A 21,122-nucleotide genomic window follows, 5' to 3' on the forward strand; every position below is an offset into this window, starting at 1 on the left:
GAGACACATCACCATCCTCTCCATGAGCCCTCTATGGTGTTCAGAGGCTGTGCCCAGCACAAGGAGACAGCACATCCCACTCACTGGCCACCTGCTCCCTGTCCAGTGACCACCCGACCCAGACCCTGAGGAATTTTGCAGACACAACTGGTATCAACAGATGTTTATTCAGAACTAAGGCTCTTTGAGAAAGAATTGAAGGCAAAAGAGTTGGAAACTCTCTGACTTTGGAAAGCAAAATTCATTCTCTTCCCATATCTCAAATCCAGATTTTCACGTGTTAGGAAAATTGATTGGTAAAGATGGAAAAACAACTCAACAGGTTCTTGGAACCATGGTTGAATAGATGCCTTTGCTGGTCAAATGGTCCTAGTCCAGCAGCTGGCTCATTGGCACTTTTCTAGAATTCCTTAACAGGAATCTGAACATATTTTCTTCTTGTTTTTTTTTTTAATACCACCTTGTTTTTATAGAATACTTTAAATTTTTCAAAAGATTTTCACATCTTTTTCAGTTCCTCATAATAATTCTGTGAACGAGGAAGACAGGTTTGAAGTATTAATGAAGCAAAAAGTTAACATAAGTTATGCTCTGGTTTCTTTGCAAAGCACCTCTCCTCCCCTGCGACGAGCTTTCTGAATATGGAATATACCGTATTCCAAGTGTTCACTTTAAGAAGGGAGACAATACGGTGGAATGATAAAAGCACAGGCTTTGTGGCAGAAAGATGTGTGTGTTTTTAATCTGGACTCTGCTGCCTACTTAATATGTCATCTTAAGCCTCAGTTTCCCCATCTGTAAACAGGGGTAACAACACCAAAGTCAGAGAGTTTGTGGAGAATAAACAAAGTAACCAGGGCAGCACCAACTCAGTGCCTGTGTGTGTCTCCTTTTCTCTCCCTGGACCACTTTTTCTCTACCCACGGAGAGTCTGAACCCAGCAGCTGCAGGGAGAGTAATCCTCACTCACAAGAGCCTTGTCTTCCCCATGGAACCTGTTCCTCCTTTCTGCAACCCTTTTCTCCCAAGCCCAGTTTTCTGGAGTCGTCCCTAAAAATTTCCCTCTCCTTTACCAGCTACACCCAATAGTCACCATCCCTTCCCTTTCTGCCACCAGTTGTTTCTCAGATCTGTTCCCTCCTCTCGTCGCCCTTCATTTATTCATTCAGTGACTGTTTATTGGGTACCTCCTACATGCAGCCACTTCGCTGGACTCTAGGAATACCCAATGAACAGGGCCTCACTTCTGGCCCACATCCTCACTCACCTGAAGTATTTCAGTGTACTGGCCTGTGGACAGGATCTCCTTGCTCCTTTCCATTCTCAGTATTGACATCAAAATTACTGTTGTTAATTTAGCAATATCTGATCTCATCCACTCTAAGCTCACCCTTTCCCTTCTTTAAAACTCTGGTTGGCTTCTCAAGGATTTCAACATAATAAAAAACAGGCCATATTTACTGAGCATGCACTACGTGCCAGGGATTGTTCCAAGCACTTTACATGAGTTGTCAAATTTAATTAAGTTGGAAGAACTTAATTAAATTTCTTTAGAATGCTTTTAAATCTTGCCACAGCCTACCTTCAAGACTCCTGTCCTGCCATTCACACATACAGTTCTTTCTTGCCAGAAATGAATGGAGACATAAATAAAATTGTAAAACCATAAACAGACATGTCACGTTCTGATGTTTTTGCACACCTCTGCACTTTTGCACATACCTCTTTTGCCTGAATTTCCTTCCCTTACTTCTCTGCTGGGAAAACTCCTACTCAGCCCTGAAAGCCTGTCTCCTACGCCATGAAGACCTCCCACAGGCAGAGATCATCACTCCCTACCCTGCGCTTTCCTAACACTGAGGGTACCTGCTTGGAGCATCTGTCAATTTGTCTTCCTCACTGGACTGGGAGCACCTCAAGGCAATAATTACATCCTATGTTCCCTTCATTCCTTTTTTTTTCCCCCTCTTTTTTATTGGAGTTTAGTCAGTTTACAATGTTGTGTCAATTTCTGGTGTACAGCATAATGTTTCAGTCATATATATGCATACATATATTCGTTTTCATATTCTTTTTCATTATGGGTTACTACAAGATACTGAATTTAGTTCCCTGTGGTATACAGAAAAAACTTGTTTATCTATCCCATGTATAATCGTAAGCCTCTGCAGATTTCAAACTCCCAGTTTATCCCTGCTCCCCCTTCCCCTCCTGGTAACCACAAGTTTGTTTACTATGTCTGTGAGTCTGTTTCTGTTTTGTCAATAAGCTCATCTGTATCTTTTTCTGTATGCCCCTAAGCAGCCTAGCAGCCAGCCCTGCATGCGTATTTGCAGATAAGTAACTGTGCACTACAGGCTGCATTGTTGGCGTCCCCGACCAAGGTGTGACTCTCAGAACAGAAGCTGCCAGTAGGGACCTAGAACTGTGGGACTGTAACAGTTCTGTCAAGGGCACAGTGACCAACTTCTGTACAACATGCTGTGGTTCCTTAATAAGCTTTCTTGCTTTCATGTTTTGCACTTTAAGTAGCAAAAGTAATAGAACTCCACGGTTAATTAAAGTGTTGCTCCCTTGTTCAGTGTAAGGTTAGGTCTTGGCTGGCCTTGGTCCTGTGAAGACGGCAAGGTTGGCAGGGTGGGCAGAGAGAACTGAAGAGGATCTTTTTTTCCCCCTTAAATGTTGCCTCTATTGTCTCCATCACCTCCGTTATGTGAAAAATAATTTATAAGCCTCCAAAGGAAGCCTTCTGCCTGAATTTTAATAAAAGATTTAACTGAACATTTTGAAAAGGAGTATTTGCTAAAGGAAGACCAGGCACTTATAATTTCTGATGTTTAATACCTAATTATTCATCCTCCCAAAAGTCGAGATTTGTGGAGAACATGACAGTAGATAAGGAAGTATGGCAACGCCAAGTACTTCACTTCCTGAGGTACTTCACCAGAGACATAAACAACAAAAGATGCTTAACTGCTGAGCATTTGAAAACCAACTTTTTCATTTAATTAAGATAAGGTTCTAAATAATAAGTATGTCGTGGTGGTGTCTGTCTGTCTTGTTTGGAAGTCAAGTAAATTTTCTACAGACATAATGATTTAATCATCGAGTAAACTGAGCTAATCAGACAAAGCCCATTTGTTCTGTTGTCTTAATGATCAATTCAGACCATTCAGCTTCCTAATAAATTGCTTGGCAGTCAATCCAAATTAACCAGAGACATACATCACTTTGACCTTGTATATAGATGAGATACTAGCCATGAGGCTATTCCAAGGAGTAAGTTCAAATTCTGAGTTTAAACACTCTTGAATTTAAGTCCTTTTATATTGAGAGGAGTAGTTTATAAAACCTTTTCTCTCTGCAAAAATCCTCATAAATGAATGCACTGTTACTATTTTAAAGTTAAAACTGTCTTTTTCAGCTTCTACGTGATGAGAGATTTTGCAAATAACTATGTAAATAATTATAAAATGGGGGGAAATGTTTGAAGAGTCACATTTCATTAAATTCCTAGCTAAATGCAAATTTTTTCTCTCAAATTCACAATTTAAATTATTCAGTTTTCGGTTTGCCCGAATGCAGTCTTTTTTTAGGAAACAAAACTAAGCCATACTTATGTAAGATTCAAGTGCTTCATAAAACCACTATATTAATAATACTTGTTTTTTGAATGTTGTATTTGGAAAGGTAGCATCTCTATTCTCCCAGCCTCCTTAATTAGCATTTCTCATAAGCGACATTTCTCTAAAAGATACTGCAGTTAAGGAGCTAAGGAGTCTGCAGTGATTCTTACCTCTGCCTCTGGTTTTCCTTCAGGGAGGCTTCCACACATTCTGTCTGTGTTCAAGAGATATAAATATCATTTTTATGAACCTTGATGAGAGAAGAGATTAAACATAAATAAAAACAAGAAATTCTGAGGAAAAGAAGCCATTTCCATCTCAAGGAATTAAAATATGAGATTTCAACAACTGAGGCATTGGGCCTGAAATAATATTAGGAAATATTAAATAGAGATAGAATATGTCTTTGGCAAACAATCATTTTTCATATATTAGAAATAAACTTTGGCATTTAAATTCTTCATCAAAAATCACAAATTACTTGGATCCCATAAAGACTGAGGCAGAAAGATTTAATTTAAGCATGGGTGGGAGGTTTTGATTTAATCAGTAGGTTTGCTATTAAAGCTGTGGCATTTTCATCATTAATTATGCATTTCATGGCTATAAAGTGCCCACAATGTGAATAACATTATATTAATTAATTATTGACGTGCCCTGTACTGTCAGCATTCCAGGGCAGCATAAGAATAAATTACCAACTTTTAATCATTTGTTGTTTTCTGTCCAGCTTAATATTAGTATTACCCTGAAGTGAAAAGGAACAATCCCTCACTGTGTGAATGACATTGTGGGAAGATAATGAATTTGGTGACAATTGCATATTAAACCCTGTTTTCAACCACATACTCAGTCATTGTTTATTACCTGGTTTTCATTGGAGACTTGTAAATTATAAAGAATTATATTGACAAGGGGGGATATTACTTTTTCACCTGATAGTTCAGCATCTACTTTTTAGAAAGCATTCCTCTTCTTTCTGCTTTTTTGTCTTGAGCTCATAAATTTGATCAACAAGCTTACAAACTTGATATAAGATAAATATACTTCATTTTTTCATACAGTGTGCTAAGTCAATGTTTTTTCCTTGGCGCACGACTAATTTGATACTGTCACTCAAAGGTCTACTGCTGTAATTTGTTTTGAGATTTCTTTGTTTTGGTCTGCTTTGGTTTTGCTTTGAGCCACTTCCTAACAGCTGCATGTGAGGCATTTAAAGTGAGTAAGACTTATTTTTGCCTTCAAGAAGATTTTGGTCTAGAGAAGGAAACAGGCAAAATGCCTAGATTAGCACAGTATGACAGGTGGCAGGGGATGAGTGACAAGGCTGTTGGTAACAGTTTCATATTTCACAAAGTAATATTTGAACTTGGTCTTGACATATAAAAAGATGAATAGGGGTTCACCAGATAAAGAAGATGTGAAGGACATTCCAAAAAACAAGGCACAGCTCATAAGCCTTAAAAACCTAAAGGACGTGTCCCATTTTACTACAGATTAAGTGCTCTGGCCCCCAAAGAATTCGCCAGCCCCAGAAACATTACCTCTTTGTGTATCTTTATAAGAGAGTTTTCATCAGAGGTTCTCAGCTCATCCACTACACAGGTCAACCTGGTCACTTGCCTCGGCTGCGCTTCTCCACGCTGGGATGGGAGGATAGGACCAGCTGTCGGCAGTTAGAGACTCCATCTTTTTAGTGAATGTCCATGCTCCAGCTTTGTGAATCATGGCTGGCCTCGGCAAAGAGAAAGGAGAAAACATTAAAAGGAACTCACTCCCCTTCCTCAAAGGATAATTTTTTTTACAATAAATCCTACATTAACTAGAACTTTTATATCACTAATGTTGTCAGCCCGTGCTTTTAGTGCAAGAGACAATGACAAACACTGCTCCTAAGTGTTTATTAAAAAGAGCAAAACCTGGCATGCTGCTGGGGCCAGTGTGCATCCCTCAGCCACCTTCTGCAACAGCACTGTGGCCCAGTGACAAATGGTCTTCGCAGAGCATGACTCAGATGCCATGTGGTATTCCAAATACCTAGGGAAGAATTAAGGACCACCAATTAACTGCACTTAGGCAGGGAGGAACAAAATTTGTTTATGTATATATATTAGATATAGAGAGATTATTATATATTATGTATAATATATATCCTATATAATATCTAAAATTCTTCCTAAATATTTATATTATTATATATAGGCTATATATATGAATATATTTATAGGGAATATGTATTGTATATTATGTAACACTTGGAATTCTTATATATTTTATATATTATATTTATATGTTATTATACTACTAAATATATATACATATCTAGGAAGAATTCCAAATATTATATAATATACATTATATGTATGATATATAAGATATATGCTTAGGAAAAATTTTGATAAAGACTCTAACAATAATTGGAAAAAGTATCATTTAACCATACGGCACTAATTAAAGAACTGAATTGAAAATTTTGTACATTTCATATGCATATCATTATACTAAGATTACTTAACACACTACCTCTATCTCATTATCAGAATTAAGGTATTTGAGATTTTATCATGTAAATATGCAACACTGAACCACTAATGCAGCCCTTGAAAATTAATTTTTAAAAATGTTGTCATTATCTAAGAATCATTACTGACTACAAGAGATTTCAGATCGCCCTTAAATTTCCCTCTTTCTTGTCCTGGCCAGGGCTTCCTGTTCTGGCATGAAGCATTCTAGAACAATGGTGAGAGAGTGAAAGAAATCTAAGAAAAATTAACAGAATCATTTCTATAGTAGTAATATTAATGGATAAACTTGAAAAGACTTAGAATCAACTGCAGAGCTCATATTATAATAAATAAAGTAGCAATCTTTTCAATAAGCACATAGCCTTACAGCTAGATGTTATCTCTGGGAAAAGATCAACAAGTTTTGAACAGAAGATATGGGCCAGGCACTGTGCTAGGGACTCCTTTTAAAATTGTGTCACTTTAGCCTCACAGCAACTCTGAGTGAGAAATGGCAGCAGGATATATTGAACAGAAAGAGCATGAATTTTTGAAGTCAAATCCTGGTTTTGTTCTCTACTTTGGCAAGTTCCTAAAATTCCTGAGCCTCAGTCTGTTTGTTCCTAAAATGGAGATAATCACCAGACTTTAAGACTGAAGTGGTAAGGTAAATGAGCTGATCTGTATTATATGTGTATGTATATTTCCTTCCTCTTCTAACTCTCTGCCTTGTGTTCTTTCCACTAAAGCCTCTTTTTCTGTTCAACTAAAACCTCAGATGTCTCTCTGAATTGTGGCAAAGCCATATCTCCCCCCATCATGAACGTGTACAATTGATTTCTTTTGGAAGCTTAATGTAGGGTGTTAACACTTTTTTATGTAAAATTGCATCTTTTTGGTGTGAGTGTGGCCTGTCAGCCCATTGAGGGAATTTTGAATTTTGCATTGGCCTATTACTGTATTAAATATCCTTCACAGCTTTATGTCATTGAAAAATCTGATAAACGTTCCTCTTCAGTCTACTTTGATGCCATTAATAAAAATATTGGATAGAGCAGAATCCAGGGGCAGAGGCCTGTGGCATTCAATCAGTGGTCCCCCCACAGGCTGTGACAGGGTCATTCATCAAGACTCTTGGGTATTAATGTACAACCAGCTGTGAATCTGTGTAATTTTTTTCTCACAGAGCCCACCACCTTATAGATAATGAAAGACTTCATCAAGTGCTTTATTGAAATCAAAGACACTATATCTATGGCATTCTCCTGGTCTGTCACCCTCATACTAATAACCCTGTCAAGAGAAGGAAATTAATATAGTGCAGCAAAAACTTATTTTTAATGAGACCACTGAAGTTGGAGGAGAGGCCGATGGCACAGGGATTGTAGCCGGAGAAAAGATGCCTGGCTAGTTGCAGAGAGCTTCCAGTCATGACATTACATTGATGAGCTGACCAAGTTCCAGGGGTGGGTTCAGCCCTTCTGGTTCAGAACCTGGACTAAATCATACACTGAATGAAGTTACCATTTATTCTCAATAAGTGGTAAGCTCATTCTATGCCAGGCACTGGGCTAGGTGCTTTCCATATATCTCACTTAATGCTGACACTAAGAGGTAAGTCCTGTTTTTTTCACCCCATTATTTTGGAAGAGTTAGGTGAAGCTGAGTGAGGTTAAATAATTGACCCAAAGCCAGACAGAGTAAGCCAGAATCAAGGCTCACACCCAGGTTACCCTGACACCAAGCCCTGCTCTTAACCACTATGTTCTCCTGAGAGACTCTTGTGCCTCAATGGTGTTGATTTAATTGACTCGAGAATAGCATATCAACAACATTTCCAGTTTGTTAATGTACTGTGAGGAGCTTCCCTAACTATGATCGAAGACTCCCTGCCCCTCTTCTTCCACATTTCCTTTCCTGGTATTTGGGTACCGAGAAAGCCGATCTATGATTACTTCCTGGTGCACGTGGTACTGAAGGAAAGGGAATTTTGATGGCTATCTCATTTGGATCAATATGACACCTGATGGAATAGCCTCCACCCAATATGAGCAGAGAATACCTGTTAGGTGATCAAGGAGGTTCCTTTCTCCAGATTCCAGCTCTCTGTCCCAACAATATTGCCAAGGTTAGGCTTTCTAATTGCATTTTATCCATTGTTTTGTTGCTTGCATCTGCCCTCTACCTTTGCTTCCATGCCCACCCCACCCTGACACATATCTTCTTTGTTCAGCTGGGTTTCAGTATCACTGATTAAACAAAATAGTCAAGTAGCCAGTCTATTCCTTTGACTCTTTCTGGGCCAGAAAGTCTCTTGTCTCCATTCGTTCTGTTAGTGAGATTAATTTAGTGCTTAGAATGCGACCTTATTCCCTTGTGCTGGAGGGAATCTCATTATCACCACCTGCTCCCCCTGCAGAACCCATTTTGGCTCCTAGTGAGCGGGACACTCTTTCCAACATTCAGAAACTATTTGCTGTAAGCGAGTAAAAAGCATCAACATCTTTTCCCTGAGTGTCATGACTAGGAGGATTAAGACTTTTAAAATGTTGGCAGTCATAGGTGCTGATTACCTGTACACACATGACAGAGGCTGTCCTACTCGCTCATCAGCCTGTAGCTAAACAGCACTCAGCACCTAGAGCACAGCTACCCTCGGGGTCACATTTGCCTTGAAACATCTGGACACCCTGCAGTTTGCACGTCACTTATCCTTTAGTCTAGCTGGAAAATGGTACATTCCAGGAGGACAGTGGTTTGTCTCTGGAGCAAACTGAATTACATCCTTCAGGAATGGCCTATTTATACGACACTTGCTGAATCCTGAATACGGAGGGCTCTCTCCCAACATTATTCATTTTAAAACAGCTTTATTGCAGTATTATTACAGATCATAAAAATTACCCATTTTAAGTATACGGTTCAGTGAGTTTTAGTAAATTTATACAGTTGCTCCCCCATTGATGCAGTTTGGTTTTTGAACATTTCCATCACCTTAAAAAATTTCATCAAGGCTGTTGCAGTCAGTCCTCACTCCCATTCCTACTCTAGGCAATTACTGATCTGCTTTCTCTAGATATAATTTTACATTTTCTAGAAACATCAAAAAAGTGAATCATATGACATGTAATCTATGTGTCTGGCTACTTTTACTTAGTGTAATATTTCTGAGGTTCATCCATGATGTAGCATGTATCTACATCCTGTTCCTTTTTATTACTGACTGGTATTCCAGTGCATGAACATACTCGATTTTACTCATCCATTTACCAGTCGATGGGACACTTGGATTGTTTCCGGTTGTTGGCTGTTATTCATAATACTGTTTAGACATTCACTTACAAATCTTTGTGTGGACGCACATTTCCATTTCTCTTGAGTTGCTACCTAGGAGTGGACTATACCTATACCTAGGGTGGTATAGTAAGAAACTGAGTCATACTGTGAGATATTGGTAGTTCTCCAAAGCATAGATGTACCATTTTGCATTCCGACTAGCGGTATGAAGGCTCCAGTTTCTCCGTATCCTCACCACCACTTGGTTTTGTTAGTCTTTTCTATTTTTGCCATTCTAGCAAGTATATAGTGATTCCAGTTTTATTCTGTTATGTGATTCTTCAGGAGATGAGGATGATAAGGAGAACCCAATGGGGTAGGGGGAAGCAATGGAAGAAAAGGACTATAAAAAATCTCTCCTCACTGCCATCCTGCTTTTGCATCCTGAACCTGTCCTTAGGACTAACAACATCTGCTTTCCTTAGAAATTTTTTTTTAACCCTTAACATCCTTTTTCCCTCCATCCATTGGCCGAAATACAGTGAACACCCAATTCTAAAGTGCAGTAGTAGCTAGTTAGGCTAAGTACAATCCATGCAAGCATTTTTTAAACCTTAATTTTAGCTACTTTTAGATAGATATTGTCTCCTCCCACACCAAATTCTTTTATCAGAGCTGCTGACAAGAAACAGAATTGACTGGTTTGAATTTATCACCTCTTTCAATATTCTGTCCTCTGATGGAGGGTATTACGTGACATTTAAAAGTAGCTAAACAGCAAGAAGGTGGCAGTAAAAGAGCAGAAAAAGAAACCATTTATAATCCAAAAATTGAATAACCAGGACCTCACTTGCCTAGGATTCTCTTGAGATTCAGTTTGTCTTAAAACTCCTCTATAACTATGTGTATGTTCACAATTTTGCATATTTCAGTTTAATTTATAATATGTGGACATGTGTTAGTAATGTGTTAGTAATGAATTTTGTTAAACATAACTTCCTTTACAATAATGAGTGCATTGGGCATTCAATATAATAAATCATAAGTTTTATGATCTCAAAAACTGAAAGAAAATAAGTTGAGAAATACCCTCAGTGACCATAAATATCTCACATGGTTAGCAAGATGTAAGCAAAACTGTGGCTTTTCTACTTCTTAAGATGCAGAGCATTTTTATGTATTAATAATGCTACAGAGAAGTTTGCAGTTTTCAGATGCTATTAGCCCATCATCACGTCTCTAAGAATAACTTCAGATGTAGGATATAGCACATAGTTCCCATTTTCTTTCTTAACAAATTTTTCTTTCAGTAATCCCAACGATTGGGTTATTGAGCAATGGCAACCAGATTTCTCCTATGAAAACCTAATTCCCAATAAGCTGTGCATACAAGTAACTTACAGGGAAATTAGTTAAGAATTGATTGGTTGGTTGGTTTGTATTTTTAAAAAATCTTTTGGAGCAATGTTTATGTGAAAATATAATCATAGAATTAGTACTTTCATCAAGAGGTAATTCAGAGAGCTTTACAAATAAACCTAAGATTCTCATTGATTACAAAAGAAGGCTTTCTACCTCCAGAACCCTTAAATGCTCAGAGGCAATTATACCATTAAGGTCTCTCTATGCAAAGATTGTCTCATTTCCTCATAATCAGTATTTCCTGTTTATTAAGGCAGACGGTATACAGAAGACCCACGTATCCCACCCCCCACCCCACCCCACCTCCCTCTCACACCCTCACTCTTTCTCATCGTCCTTTGCTCTCTGGAGCTGTTTTAACCGCTTTTCCTTGCCGTAGGTTAACACAGTTGTGGCTTTGTTTTTGCTTTTGTTTTTTTTTAATTAAAGTATAGTTGACTTACAAATGTTATATTAGCTTCAGGTGTATAACAGTGATTAGATATTTTTATGGATTTTTATGGACTCTATATAAAGTCATTATAAAATGTTGGCTCTGTTCCCTGTGTTGTACATTATATCCTTGTAACTCTTTTATTTTGTAGCTAGTACTTTGTACCTCTTATTCCCCTTCACCTATTTTGCCCCATCTCTACCCCTCTCCCCTCTGGTAACCGCTAGTTTGTTCTCTATATCTGTGAGTCTATTTCTGTTTTGTTATATTCATTTGTTTATTTTTCAGATTCCACATATAAGTGAAAACATACAGTATTTGTATTTCTCTGCCTACTTTTTTCACTAAGCATAATATACTCCAGGTCCATCCATGTTGTTGCAAATGGCAAATTTTCATTCTTTTTATGGCTGAGTAATATTCCATTGTATATATGTACAGCATCTTCTCTTTGTCCATCTATCTGTTGATACACACTTAAGTTGCTTCCATATCATGGCTATTGTAAATAATGCTGCTGCAAACATTGGGGTGCATATATCTTTTTGAATTAGTGTTTTCATTTTCTTCAGATATACACCCAGGAGTAGAATTTTTGGGTCATATGGTAGTTATATGTTTAATTTTTTGAGGAACCTCCATACTGTTTTCCATAGTGGCTGTACCAATCTACATTCCCAGCAACAGTGTGCAAGGGTTCCCTTCTCTCCACATTCTCACCAACAATTGTTATTTCTTGTCTTTTTTACTGTAGCCATTTTGACAGGTGTGAAGTGATACCACATTGTGGTTTTGATTTGCATTTCCCTGTGATATCTTTTCATGTGCCTGTTGACCAACTGTGTGTCTTCTTTGGGAAAATGCCTATTCAGGTCATTAGCCCACTTTTTTAATCAGGCTGTGGGTTGTTTTTTTTTTAATATTGAGTTGTATGAGTTCTTTATATATTTTAGATATTATTCCCTTATCACACATATAATTTGCAAATATCTTCTCCCATTCAGTAGATTACCATTTCATTTTGTTGATGGTTTCCTTTGCTGTGTGAAAGCTTTTAAGTTTGATTAAGTCCTATTTGTTTATTTTTGCTTCTACTTCCCTTGCTTAAGAAGATAGATCCAAAAAAATATTGCTAAGACCTGTGTCAAGTACTAGACTTCTTCTAGGAGTTTTATGGTTTCAGGTCTTACATTTAGATCTTTTTATAAAATAGATCTATTTGGAGTTTATTTCTGTATATGGTGTGAAATGTTCTAATTTCATTCTTCTACATGTAGCTGTCTAGTTTTCCCAATACCACTTATTAAAGAGACTGTCTTTTCCTTATTGTATATTCTTGCATCTTTTGTAGTAAATTAGTTGACTATATGTGCATAGGTTTACTTCTGGGCTTTCTGTTCTGTTCCATTGATCTGTGTGCCTTTGTGTGTGTGTGTGTGTGCCAGTACCAAACTGTTTCGATTACTGTAGCTTTATAGTATAGTCTGAAGTCAGGAAGTGTGATACTTCCAGCTTTGTTCTTTTTTCTCAAGATTTCTTTTGCTATTTGGGGTCTTTTGTGGTTCTACACAAATGTTAGGATTATTTGTTCTAGTTCTGTGGAAAACGTCATGGGTATTTTGATAGGGGTTGCATTAAGTCTGTAGATTGCTTTGGGTTGTATGGACATTTTAACAATATTCATTCCTCTAACCCATGAACATGGGATATCTTTCCATTTATTTGTATAGTCTTTATTTTCCAACAGAGTTGTATTTTGATGACATCTGTCATACAAACTGTTATTTACTGATTATTTAGTATCAGTTGCTCTGAAAAGTAATAGCTGAAGGAAAAGAAAATTTGGAAAATCTAATCATAGGTTTTGGGTTTTTAGATGAAGTGTTAGAGGGACAGGGAGGAGTTACAGATGGTGGGAGGTAAAGAAGTTTTACATCACCTTTGGCAAAACTGTATAAAAGAATTAGGTGCTAAAACTCAGAAGGAATAGAAAACTATTGAGAGTAGAAAGGAAAAGAAATAGGATCTAGCTCTTCCTTCATTCTCCTCTTCATCTTTCAGAGATATCTCCCCTACTTCATTTGTTGTCCGTTGCAAAAGGGATCAGATTGGGGATTTTAAGGATACCTCTTTAAGGTGGCTTGTGTGCTAGATGCCAGGAGGGACCCTGGGACGCAGGAACACTGTATCTGACCTTCTAGAGCTTATAGTCTGGTTGAACAGGTAAGGTACACACACAAGAGAACTAGCAGTACAAGCCCCTGTGTATCAAGGTTCAACAGCACAGGGCAACCACAAATTCTAGAGAAGTTCAAAGAGAGAGATGAGCAAAGAAGGCTGTAGGTAGATCTTAATTTCATCTTTGCAATATTCTAATGATAAGGAAGACAGGGACATTCTAGAGTATGCAGAGGTGTTGTACGTTTGTGCTGCAGAGATGTGCATGACACAGTTGGAGACACAGAGGAGATTTGGCTGGAGTCTGGCTGGAGTTAAAGACATTTTAGATCAACAGGTGAGGGCGCTGGAAAAGTGAAAGACATGGTTCTTGATCTAAAATCTACCCAGTGGTATCCAGAATAGCACATTTAAATAGCAAAGTTAATATTCAAAATTTTGCTGATAGGGTTATTCAAGGATAGGGTAAGAAAGTTTTAAGTTTCTGTTATACTTAAAAGAGAAATAATGCCCTAATTCAGTGCTTTATAACTTCCAGAGCAGCTTCTTAACCATTCCCATTCAATCCACAGATATCCCTTTGGGTCTTAGAAGGCTGTATAGACATATATATTTAGATAGATAAATGAATGGATGATAGGTAGGTAGGTAGGTAGTATAGTATAGTATACATAGGTAATATACAGGTATATATACACATCCATGTTTTTTAAAATATTTTTCCGCCTACTTGGATTGAGAGCTCTAGAGGAATGAACATTTTTTTCTTCTTTGTTGCTCACAAATTGCTTAACATGGTGATTATATATGAAAGACATCCAGTGTTTGTTATTATTATTGTTAATTTATAATATTATTATTATTGTCCCTTTAATACTGCAACTCAAAGATGTTAAGGACCACTCAGCTAGAGGAAGAGTCAGGAAAAGAACAAAATGTCATGCCTGTCTGCTTCAGACGTCATGCTATCCACCATACCATTCCAGACATGGATTATTACAGCCCAAGAAATGAGAGAGAAAAATATCACAGTCAAAAATCGAATGCAAGTTCAGACGAGGACTTCTGGAATTGTGGGAGTTGAATTTGAATGACACACAGGCACTTTTGCCTTGATGCTCTCAGGTGGAAAGTGTTTAGAAATCGTTACCAGGGAGGGGGAAAATCTTTCACTATTAATTGCAATTTTAGTTCTGCCAAGGAGAACAAAGCTGATAAACTTCCATCTCAACTTTCATTATGGGCATTCAGAACACTGGCAGTTTTGTTAGAAGAGGCCCTGCTGAAGCCAGATGAGTTCTCTAGACTTGCATGGGAGCTGCTCTCCTTAGTTGGCAAGTACCTAGAAAAGGAAAGGGGGAAATAATCTACCCTGTTTAACAGAAGGAGGGTTCCGCAAGCAGGATGGAGGTATTTCATCCCAAATACCATTTAAATAAAAATCCCTTTCTAAATATAACCCCAGAATTAAAGGATGCAGTCCCACAGTGATAACCAGAACCACCCATGTGCTCAGCACTGCTGCACGTGTAATCTCTGGAGGATTCCAGCTACATGTGTTATTTCACATCTGTCAGCTAAATCTGAACTCCAAAATATAACAAATGCAAAATGTGACGCTGAGAAACATTATGTGGGTTTGTGATTTTTCCCCGGAGGACTTGGTCCAGCCGGCAATAAATGGATTGAGATTTCATGTAGAATGTGGAGACAGACTGTGGCTGCATGACTCTTCTTCGTGACTCTCGTGCAGCCTTGCAGTTTTCCTTGGTGTCTTTCATACTGTGTCTATGCAAACGAGGCAACGGAAATGGAAATTGTAGGAAGATAGCAGTTTTTTTAAAGCACGTAGAATGTTTGCTATCCAGAAAAGAAGCATAAACTAAACTTCCAACAATAAGAGGATGGTTAATGAATTATGACAAACTTCTCTAAAGCAATAATTTGGTAATACGGAGGTACTTTAGATGTCTACCGAGAGTCAGATGTATAGGAACGTTCTGTAGCTGTAATACTGAGTGAAAAAAATGAAGGTGAAAATTGTACTTACATTATGGCCACCACAAAACATAATCATGGGGACACAATGAAAGGAAATATGCCTAAATGCTAATAGCCTAGGATGACTTCTTGTCTTAACTTGTTTTTCTGTATTTCCTGGTCTTTACGACGGGCAGACAGTATTGTTATGATAATCAAGACGTTGTTTAATTTTTAAAAAGCAGATAAAGGGAAAAAATGTTTAATTTATATCACATTAAATTTCAAAAGGAGAAAAAAGGAAGTCTGAATACCCTGACTTCCAGCTGGTGTGACACGTATTCTGTTGTAAGCTCTTGAGTGTGAGGGTCATGTCGTGATATTGTCGGGCAGAATTCCCACAGCTAAACCCAGAAACGTAAGTGACAGTGACATAATCTTACAACATTGTCACTCAGCACAGTTTTTCTCCCATTGCCAGGCTGTGTGAAGGGGTCCTCTTTAACTGAGACTGGAGAAGATTATCGATAGGCAGCAGCCTGTGTTGTTTCAACAACATTCTTTCCCTTTGACCTACATTTCTCATCATGGTTGTAATAAAAAACATTAAGAAAATATGCAGTAACTTTAATTTTTTACCTATTGGAACTCAGGAGTTGTAACCACATTCTTATCCTCGTATGTATAATAGTTTTTCTCTTAGTTAATGGTTTGGCTGAGTAGCTATTTATGGTTGGTTTCTCTGAGTTTCCCCTTTGACTCCGCCAAATAATTTGTGGCAGAAACTTGGTATTATTTTTTGAGTTGAGAAGAATTGTCTCAGTGTCTTGGAATAACTAAATGCCCAGGATTTTACCATTACTTTACCTTTTACTCCAATGGGATACCTTCCTTTTACATGCAGTTAACTTTACACCCAAGCAGTGATGAAAACCATACAGAATTCTTCTCTGCTGCAGTAACCATTGCTCTGGCTTTTAGAAAACTGAAGGTTTACAAAGTGACTAGTCATGAGTTTTGGTGCCTGGGGTGGTAGGATTTCACTACTTATCTGTCTGCTTACAACGATAATCAGATGATAAGCTATTCTCACTCAAGGCAAACCCAGCTGCCTTTGGACTTGGCTCTTCCATAATGACTGCCTTCCTTTGGAATACTTTCTCTGTTACTATCTTGTCAGTTGGATTCTTATTGTCAGCATCAGAGTTGTGAAGCTTAACGTCACCCTCCCTACCACTCAGACATTAGCCAACTTGGATGGAATCAGGTTGATGAGGACTTCCTGTCCTTTGTGTAAATATACATCATGCAAGGAATTCTGTAATGTACCAGTCTGGGCTCTTTGGGCCTGAAGCTTTAACCTTGTCCAAAACTGAAGCTGTATTATTTTAATGTTTTCAGATGCTCAAGATCCAATACAAATGTTTTGAATGTTATAACTCAAAATAAAAATAAGCATCCTAATGTGTAACCAGTAGTGTAGCTAAGGCCAAACGGTGCAGAGGTTAATAGCAAGAAGGGGATGGTGAGTGGTAAAGAGGAGGTTAAACATCAGGTGCGGATCCCAGCCAGGATACCCGGTAGCACTGTGACCTTCCACAAGTTACTCAGTATTTCTAAGTCTCTATTTGCCTCTCTCAAATGGGACTGATACTGTTATTGTAAGAATTAAATGAGATATTTACAGGTAATGCACTTGGCTCAGCTTCTGGCACAGCTAGAAGATGGCAAACGGTAATCATCAGGATCTTCTGTAATATGGGATCATTTCGAGTAAACAAGGAGAGACACCCAAGCGCTCTTGACGTGAATGATTGCTATGTTTATTTGTTCATGCCGTCTGCCTCTGTCTACCTGTCTTCCTCTTTGGGGTAGTTTTGTGGAGGAGGCAGGAATGGAGCTCCAGTTTGGAGGAGTGTCTCAGCTCACCTCCTATGGATAGCAGATGGTGAGCGTGGGAGAACAGGACACATTCCTTTAGATTAGGTCTGGTATTAAATTAATAGCTAAGAAACCAGACCCATTCCTCCCAGTACATGTCACTTCACTGAGGGCCCTTCCAAGGTTAACCACATCTCTTCATGCAAAGCACCAGCATTTTTGTTTGACATGATTATCTTTATGAAAATGACCAAGTCCCTGCTTTCCTGGGTCAAATTTCCATGCCTCCGCAGAGACCGGTAGCTGGAGTAGGCACACCGTGAAGGTTGCATCTTCTGTGCGCTGGGCACTGTGCTGATTATTCTCACAGCTTCACTGTTTATCTTCCCAACAACATCTGAGGTTGGCATTAACTTCCTCACTCTATAGGTGGGAAAACTAGGATCGGAGGAGTCAGGTAACTTGCCCAAAACTGACTTGTCAGAGAGTGAACCAAAAGCAGCACTGGAGGTTACACCAGCTCAACTTCCCCATAGTTATTTGTTATTTACTGCCAGTTATTTGTCAGAATAATTTTAAATGTCTTTATTACTATAAAACCATTTCTTAACAGGATTCAGAGGTCCAAGATAGCACTGTCACCACCAGGTCCAATTACCTAATGAGAGAAGGCAGTGGGGATTTTATGGGAGGAACGTTTATCTAGTAGAAGCTTTGGCAAAGTAATTGAGAAGAAGAATAAAAGGGAATAAGAAGATGTAGTATTTTTTAGACTTGCAAATACACTTGAAAAGGTTAATGTGTATTTTTCTGAAATGGAGGAATCCTTTGATCTTGATACTTTAAAAAAAGAAACATAGTAAGGATATAAGGGCATTTCTGTGGATCGTATGAACAGTGTTGCCTGCGAGTAATCAGAACTAGGACCACACTTATTTAGCATATTTTTAGATCGTCTGAAAAAAGGAGTATATGGTGAACTTTCAGGTTTTTCAAAAACTGCCAAGCAACTCCAGGTAGTGAAACGCCAAGCTGGCTAATACGAATGCAGAAAGCGACACAGGGTTACAGGAGTGGGCAGAAGGGTGGCAGATGGGCTTCTGCACGGACAACTATAAGATAAGGAATTTAGGGAGCAATAATTCAAAACATTCTTCCAAGATTAAAGGGCTCTGCACTATCACCTATAACAAAATTAAGAGGTTTTACAGTCAGTGTATATTTTTGTGCCTAGTTACTCCTACTGCAGCTAAAAGGCTAGCCAGAAATCAGGAGTGCCCAGAAAGGGCATTTTCAAAGGGGCTCTAAAAGCAGGAAATAGTATCTCACTCAAATGTAAGGCCATGGTTCACTTATACCTGGAATACTGTGAGTAATTGTTCAACAGACCTGAAGCCGTCGGAAGAGGGGAGGAGAAGGCACAGAGAGAGTCGATCAAAATGACCTGTCAGAAAGAGAAGCTGCTTTATGAAGACAACCTGCAAAGATTAGGATTCATCAGCCTAGGAGTATGAAGGTTTATAAAATCAAGGTGTTGTGGTCCATGTAGACACACCTTGAGAGTGAATAGAAAAGGAATAGAGCATCATGCTAGTTTAAAATTTTAAAATCTAAATCCATTTAGGCAGAAAGGCCAATAGGCTAACTGAAGAATAGGCAAATAAAAATTCAATGAGTGCCAAAGAAATGCACTCCCCAACCTCTTAAAACTTGAAAAGAGAGAATTTTGTTTTAAAAAAGTCATTTTCACAACAGGTCATATACTTTTGGAACTAGTTACCCAACAAGAGTTGTTCTATTCTGGTACTACACGTGTGCAGGAAAGAGGTAAACATACAATTTATGAGTGGGTTTATAATTTGCTGTTTTAAAAAGTCAGTAAAATTTGGAGATATACCCAAACTTTGCAGTTTGCCTTGGAGTAAAACAAGTTTTAGGATCAGGCAAACCAGATTCAAATCCCAGAGCCACCACATTCTGGCTCTTAGGTAGGCTACTTAACCACTCTGAACCTCAGTCTCCTCTTCTGTAAAACAAGAACACCTTCCAGTTAGCAATGTTGGGATGATTGAAAGGGGGTAGCATTGGTAAAGCTCTGGGAAGGGCTGAGGACAGAGGCACCCTGCAAGGCTTGGTTTCCTTTGTCATCTCTTCTACATCGTGCCCTTTGCGGCACTGTCAATCGCAAAAATCCCATCCTGAGGAGACTCTGAGTCTCTCCCAAGCAGGCAGTGCTTGATTCTAATCCTACTTTATTACTTCGATCTATGTAACATTCATTCTTTCTGTTTCATCGAGCCCCCATTATTTTAAACCTGGCTTTAGGCATTTGAGAAATAACAAGGATAAAGATACTCCAGGGTCCTGCTGTCAGGAAGCTTAGCTGGGGGACAGGGCTGCACAGACTCTAAGCCTGCAAATAATTTCAGAGAGTGATACAAACAGGATCACAAGGTAGAGCGTTTTGGGGGCTGAGAGCTCTGTTCTTTTCCAGAGGAGGTGGGAAGGGCCTTTGTGAGGGGTCAAAGCTTAAGCAACGTCCAGAGGGATGAGAAGGCATCATTTGAAAATCTTCAGGGGAACATTCCAGGCAGATGGACAAACCGGGTGAGAGGCCCCAGACTCAGAAATGGATATGGAATAGAGAAGGTGGAAGGGGAGAGAGACTGGGACAAGAGAAAGACAGAGGGCAGCCAGCCCTTTTGGGCCATGAGGCCAGATCAGGACTCGGATTTTATTCTAAGAGCAATAGGAAGCTGTGGGAGAGATGAGACGTGACTTACACTTTTGAGAGGTCTCGTGGCTGCACAGAGGGGATTGGCCCCTAGGGCGGCGTGAGTGTAAGAAGCGCTGTCCCTGCCTCTCTTCCTCCCCCCGCAGCCCTGCCGCTCCAGACTCTCTCCAGGCTAGTCCTGCCTCTCTGGGCCGTGGGTGGAGGGGCACACACTGATTTCACACCACATCTCACACAGTGCAGAGGTTAACTGTGCACACATCTCTTTCCACTCCTTCATCTTTTAGGACATATAAAAATTACTTTTCTCAAATGAAATATTTAACCCCAATATATGTCATTTCAGGTTTTAAAAATCAGTTTGATTGGCCACAGGAAACGTATTTTGGCATCTCTGGGAGACAGGCTGCACGACGATCCACCGCAGAAGCCCCCCCGGTCCATCACCCTCAGGGTAAGTGGCCACACGCTGGTCTTGTCCTCCACACTTAGCCTGAGAGATTATTTTGTGAAGTAACATTAAAATGACTGAAGCTGTGGGTCGGGAGGTATAGGCTGTTTTCCGTGTAGCTCACCTTATCTGTGTCAAACACCATCCTGCCTTTGATAGGGTTTTCTCAGACAAGATTTGTTTTTCTCGACTGGTTAAATATATTTTTTCGAGATCTAGAAACACATCTGAAAACCCACCACTTTTAAAGACCCGCTCCCGCGACTCCCCCCCACCTCAACATTCCCATCTACACCAGGAGAGAGGAAATGAGTTTTCTGTCAAACTCCTCAAACCCACAGGAAAAAAAAATCGATCAAGGACCAGAGTTAAGTAAAGATCAATTTAAAATTAACCTTAGGGTCTTCTGTTTTTTAAGAAGGGAAAATTGTCCAGCCTTACCCATTTCAGAAATTAAGAGTAGCAAATCTAGAACTTTATTTAATAAACTATTTCAGCCATATTTTAGAATGATGGGAAAAACTAGAGAGAAACTGGAGAAGGAAGAGAGACCTAGAGTGGAAGGGGAAGGAAGGCGAGAAGGAACAGAGGGAACGAGACAGAGAGAGATGATCTCCAGGCAAAACAGTCATGTTCA

The 21,122-nt window shown here is 39.0% G+C and overlaps 1 protein-coding gene across 8 annotated transcripts in view; it reads left to right on the top strand.

The window, feature by feature from the left end:
* ANKS1B (ankyrin repeat and sterile alpha motif domain containing 1B) overlaps window positions 1-21,122 on the top strand; it is an 860,521-nt gene that overhangs the window by 754,954 nt on the left and 84,445 nt on the right. For all 8 annotated transcript variants that reach the window (XM_032493560.1, XM_032493561.1, XM_032493562.1 and 5 more), the window contains one exon: window positions 20,381-20,488. In XM_032493560.1, the coding sequence (XP_032349451.1) occupies window positions 20,381-20,488 (108 nt within the window). The remainder of the gene's footprint in view (window positions 1-20,380; window positions 20,489-21,122) is intronic.

Source organism: Camelus ferus, chromosome 12, assembly GCF_009834535.1.
Source record: "Camelus ferus isolate YT-003-E chromosome 12, BCGSAC_Cfer_1.0, whole genome shotgun sequence".
NCBI lineage: Eukaryota > Metazoa > Chordata > Mammalia > Artiodactyla > Camelidae > Camelus > Camelus ferus.